The 5,092-nt window shown below is 32.3% G+C and overlaps 1 protein-coding gene across 1 annotated transcript; it reads right to left on the reverse strand.

The window, feature by feature from the left end:
- Positions 1 to 8: 8 nt before the first annotated feature.
- Positions 9 to 2,187, reverse strand: LOC112500147 (cucumber peeling cupredoxin). Its single transcript, XM_025103476.1, has 2 exons — positions 1,845 to 2,187; positions 9 to 751 (listed from the first exon to the last, which is right to left on the reverse strand). Exons 1-2 carry the CDS (start codon positions 2,029 to 2,031, stop codon positions 243 to 245), a joined length of 696 nt encoding a protein of 231 aa, XP_024959244.1. The 5' UTR covers positions 2,032 to 2,187; the 3' UTR covers positions 9 to 242.
- Between the last annotated feature and the right edge of the window lie 2,905 nt (positions 2,188 to 5,092).

The raw sequence follows: 5,092 nt of genomic DNA on the forward strand, positions 1-5,092 counted from the left end.
CGTGAAAATTCCGAAATCATACAACATTTGTTTTCATTATTTTCAAGAAATCTTTAGCACCCCTTTCTATTTTCACTCATCCCATAACAAACCCAATATGTCTCGCATGGAGTTCTGGGGGTAACATGTACATATCTGTACCCTAAAAAGTAGAGTGATTGTTTCCGTGGCGGCTTGTTTGACCTTCTTTTACAACTAACGAATAATAAATAATTATTGGAATGAATATGAAAATTCTTAATCTACCAACAAGTATAAAGTAACCCCAGCAGAATCAAAATCCTGCTGAATCCCCATCTTGAGGTTTGTATAATTGTAGCATTCGATTTCTTCTTCTTGCCATCATCATCATCATCACTGTCATCATCACTAATGTCTTTAGGGTGATCAAAGTTAGCTGGAACCAGTGTGTCCGGCACTGTATCATCACCAGACTGTTGGCCCACGGGGCCAGGTGCACCTGGTGATGGAGTTCTCAAACTTGGTGGCAACCCTTGTCCATGTGTGACGTTGATGCTGAAACGCTGACCGTTTTCACATTGCTCGCCGTCGTAATCACTTGAGAAGAAATAGGTGGGTCCGACCTTGAGGAGCGGGACAGCCACAAAGACGGGGTGGACGTTGGTGGCTGAAGGGTCCGGTGATGACCAAGTGACGGTATCGTTATCGAGTGAAGTACTGTCATCACAGAGGCTGTAGATGGTGGAATTGTACGTTTGTACAACTGTGTGGTTGTTATCAGTGTTGAAAACTGCAGAGAAAACACAATTATTTAGGAAAGGGACTTTGAAACAAATGTGTATGATTGGAAATGCATTGTCAATGATAAGGGAGAGAAGGTACAACCACTATTGCTGGTAGTACAACCTCATTTTGATGTTTTATAGTTGTCAATAACAAAAGCCGCACTAACCACCCCATCAACGTAACTTGAATTAGTATTTAATTAAATTCATAACTTTCTAATCTATATCAGAAAAAATAAGTTTATATTCATGTGAAAGCCATGGATTTAATTAAAATCGTATTTAAGGTTATATATTTAAAAATATTCGTGAAATGATTTTAAATAAGTTTTTAATTAAATTCATGAGTTTCTGTCATATTATTGAAAAATTGACTTTAGAGGATCATGGATTTCATTAATTCGATATTTTGTTATTTTTATTTTTAAAAAGAATAACAAAATATATTGAGAAATTTGATAGGTGGACATGAAGCTTAGAAAGAATTGATTTATGTGATTGGAAAATGTATAATTTTCTGTAATCAACCATACCAATTCTTATATGAATTAAAACAATCAACACTAAATGTACGGTTTTATATTATGAAGATTTTACTTGTACATCAAAATTTTAAAAAAGATTCATGCTAATTGAAATTACTAATCAATGATTATAATTAGCGAAAGAAGGATAAAACGATGACTCACTATATTATGTGTTGGGTTTCAGTGATAACACAAGAAGTTATGGTATGAAGCGTAAGAAAAGATCATTAATATTAATTGAATGTCAATATTAATAAGGTATATCGAGATGTATCGGATCAATTCCCTTCTCAAACGTAACGTAATTCATTCATGTGAGATGAAAAGTGATCAAGAATTCACACTTCCACTTATGCTTTTCACAGGATGCTTTGCGGATTATGAATGGAGTTAGATCTATAAATAAATAAAAAGACTCTTAAAGTAGATTCATTAACAAGTTTCCTTTTATAACTTTGATTTCCACACATAATTACCAGAAAGAAAGAAAAAGGAATTCCCAAATTTAATTGTATTTTTATGAGGATGAAGAGAGAGTGAGAGAGAGAGAGAGAGAGAGAGAAGAACATACGGAGGAAATCACCGAGGGAGAAGGTGTGAGAAGAAGCCCATTTTTGATAATTGACAGACGATTTCTCCAGTTTATCGAACCAACCCAGATCTTCTCCCACAGTGTAGTTCTTGTACCCTGAAACACCGCCATTCATGCTCACCATCATCACCATCATCATCATCCATACTTTCTTCCATTGCTCCATCTCTCTCTCTCTCTCTCTCTCTGTGATTTGATTTGGGGAGTGGGTAGTGTGTGAATAATACTGCAACAAGCTACTGCTTTCAGGGTCGCTTTCTTCGTTTATACACAACCACCTCGGCCTTTACTATATATATATATATATATATATTCAGAGAGAGAGAAAGAGTGAAACATACATATAGATATATATATATATATATATAGACAGAGAGAGTGATATATATATATATATATATATATAGCGTGTCTCTTTTTACTTTTTATCCTAATCTTGATTCTGTGCTAGTCGACCTCCGACGATATATGCTGCAGTGTGTTACGTGATCCAACGGTATGGAAATGAGTTGGAATTTGGGTACACATAATTAATTCTTTGTATAGTATTCCGTACTAATATTACATAAATATTATAATGTTAAAGATGATTTAATATATATAAGAGGCTGTTTACCAAATTTTCTATTAAGTCCTGTATGAATAAATTTGTTTGTTCAGATAAATTTATGTTATTGTTTACTTTTCTATCTGAATAGACAGTCTGAAATAACATAAATGACCAATTTACCCCTTATCGTAAATACATAAATACAAAAACAACAAACAACAAACAACAAATACATCAACAACAAATAACAACCTAATCGTAAAGCAAACAACAACCTAATCAAGGTTTATGCTACCGTTTATAACAACAAACATCAAAAAATCGAGATAGAAACAGCAAACATCAAATAGCAGAACCTAAACGTGTTTGGAGAAGTATAGTAGTTACCGATTAGATGGAGAAGACTGTCAATCGATGGAGAAGACTGTCGATCGATGGAGAAGAGACCTTCGAATAGGGTTCTGTGGATCAATGGAGACTAGACCTTCGATTAGGGTTATGTGGATCGATGGAGAAGAGACCTTCGATTAGGGTTTGGACCGATGGAGAAGAGGCGCGATAGGGTGATTCGTAAGAGAGAGGAGCGATAAGAGAAGGGTAGGGCAGTCTTTTGGCTGGCTTAATCTGGACAAGCTAGGGTTTTCATCTGGGCGAATAAGCCCATTTCTGAGCGAATAAGCCCGAGGTAAACAACCTAAAAAGTCTGTGCGAATAAGCCAGTTTATCCACTAAGCTCATTAAGCCTCAAGTAAACAGGCCTTAAGATGATAATCAAATGAAAACCGTATAAAGATTTTAAACTTGTGAGAACCGATATAAATATATCTTTTTACATTGTTTTCTTTGATCAAAAACTATGATTTAACATATTGTTTCACATATGTTTGTGTTCAACTTTTTAAAAATTGCATGTAAACCTTTTTTTATTCACTTAGTGAAACAAATAATACATATAAAAAATCTTCATACGGTGAAACAAATACATGTGAAACTATCACATTATAAAACAAATATATGTGAAATAATATTTTAAATTCTAGCAATTAATGAAAAAAAATCAAGTAAAAACTTACTTTTAAATCAGTTTTCACAGGGTTTGTAACCTTTTGGGTTCTCATTTGATTTAACTTATATATATATATATATATATATATATATATGGACAAGATCAAATGTTAACCAAAGTTTTTGTGTTMACTTTGCAAACCATGTCAACCAATCACAATCCATTCTTCTATTAGGTTTCTATCATTTTCACAATTTAATGCCAAGTGTAATTGAGTAATTTCATTTGCTATGTAACTCCCATACCATTAAAGGGGAGTAACAAAATCATAAAATTCCTAAAAATATATATATTTATAATATTGATATTTTTATTTATTTATTTTTTAATCTTGATCTTTCATTTTTATTGTTTTATGATTTTTTGATTCGTGGAGGAAACACGGTAGTAAAATCTTTGGTATCGTTCAAGCTATTATGGATAAACGCATTAGAAAAAAAAATTAACAATATTGAGAAGATTAAAATGGTTTACGGTGACAATCGGAGTTTGAGTTCTGGAAGTGAAAAAACTAACCAAAGCGAATGTTTTGGTAATTGATTAATATTTTATTAGACTCGTTTTAATCGAAATTATGTTTATTATGATGTTTTGTGTTTTTTGTAGTTCATCTTGCATTGATAACTTTTTTCTTTAATTATTAATACGTACCTAATTCATATGTTCAAATGGAAGTACATGCACAACCCATTTTCATATTGTCGTATTACCGACTTTTATGAATCATGAACCATTGTGTTCATGTTACTTCTATCATATGAACACAAGTGTTATCTTTTAAGCTTGATACCAAATCTTTATATTTGTGTAAATGTTTGCACCCGGTGTTCATAGCATCGGGGTTACGTGTTCATATATTTTATATTATATGAACAATGGGTGAACACGATATGAACAAGGGGTGAACACGATATGAACAAGGGGTGAACAACCATATAAGACCAGAAACATATATGAACAAGGGGTGAACAACCACATAAGACCAGAAACATATATGAACAAGGGGTGAACAACCACATAAGACCAGAAACATATATGAACAAGGGGTGAACTTTAAACGGTGTGGATGCAATGCATGTATAAAACTCCAATTGACAAATGATCGCTCCTGAATGTGTTTATAGGGAAGGAACTATTGTTCACAAGCTGTTCATATTGTGTTCATACCTGTTTTTTTATTTATTTCCTTTCGTATAATAGTTATTCTTATTATGTTCATATTGTGTTCATAAATGCTATGCAGTCTAAGTTCATATATATGTCAATTTTTTGTTCGTATTTGACACAATGGTTCATATATATATACATATATATATATATATATATATAGAGAGAGAGAGAGAGAGAGTTGTATTCATATGGTTCTTACATTAACAAAAATCATAGAATTTTTTGATTTTGTAACTCCCAATTAATGATATGGGAGTTACATAATTTTTTTTTACCTAAATACCCTTTTCAACTTTGTTCACTTATCTTTATGAAATTTTAAATCTAAAAAAATAAATTTTTATCATGATTAATCACAATCGTTTATTGAAAGATCGAATGGCCAAGATCGGTTAACAAAGTTAACACAAAAACTTTGGTTAACATTTGATCTTGACCCTA

This window comes from Cynara cardunculus (assembly GCF_001531365.2).
Source record: "Cynara cardunculus var. scolymus isolate 2C chromosome LG 1, CcrdV1, whole genome shotgun sequence".
Lineage (NCBI taxonomy): Eukaryota > Viridiplantae > Streptophyta > Magnoliopsida > Asterales > Asteraceae > Cynara > Cynara cardunculus.

Bases quoted from the DNA above. Each gene is read 5' to 3' on its own strand.
- LOC112500147 (XM_025103476.1), bottom strand. From the start codon at position 2,031: ATGGAGCAATGGAAGAAAGTATGGATGATGATGATGGTGATGATGGTG. The intron at 752-1,844 runs GTATGTTCTTCT...TTTTCTCTGCAG, and splicing joins CTCCCTCGGTGATTTCCTCC to TTTTCAACACTGATAACAAC.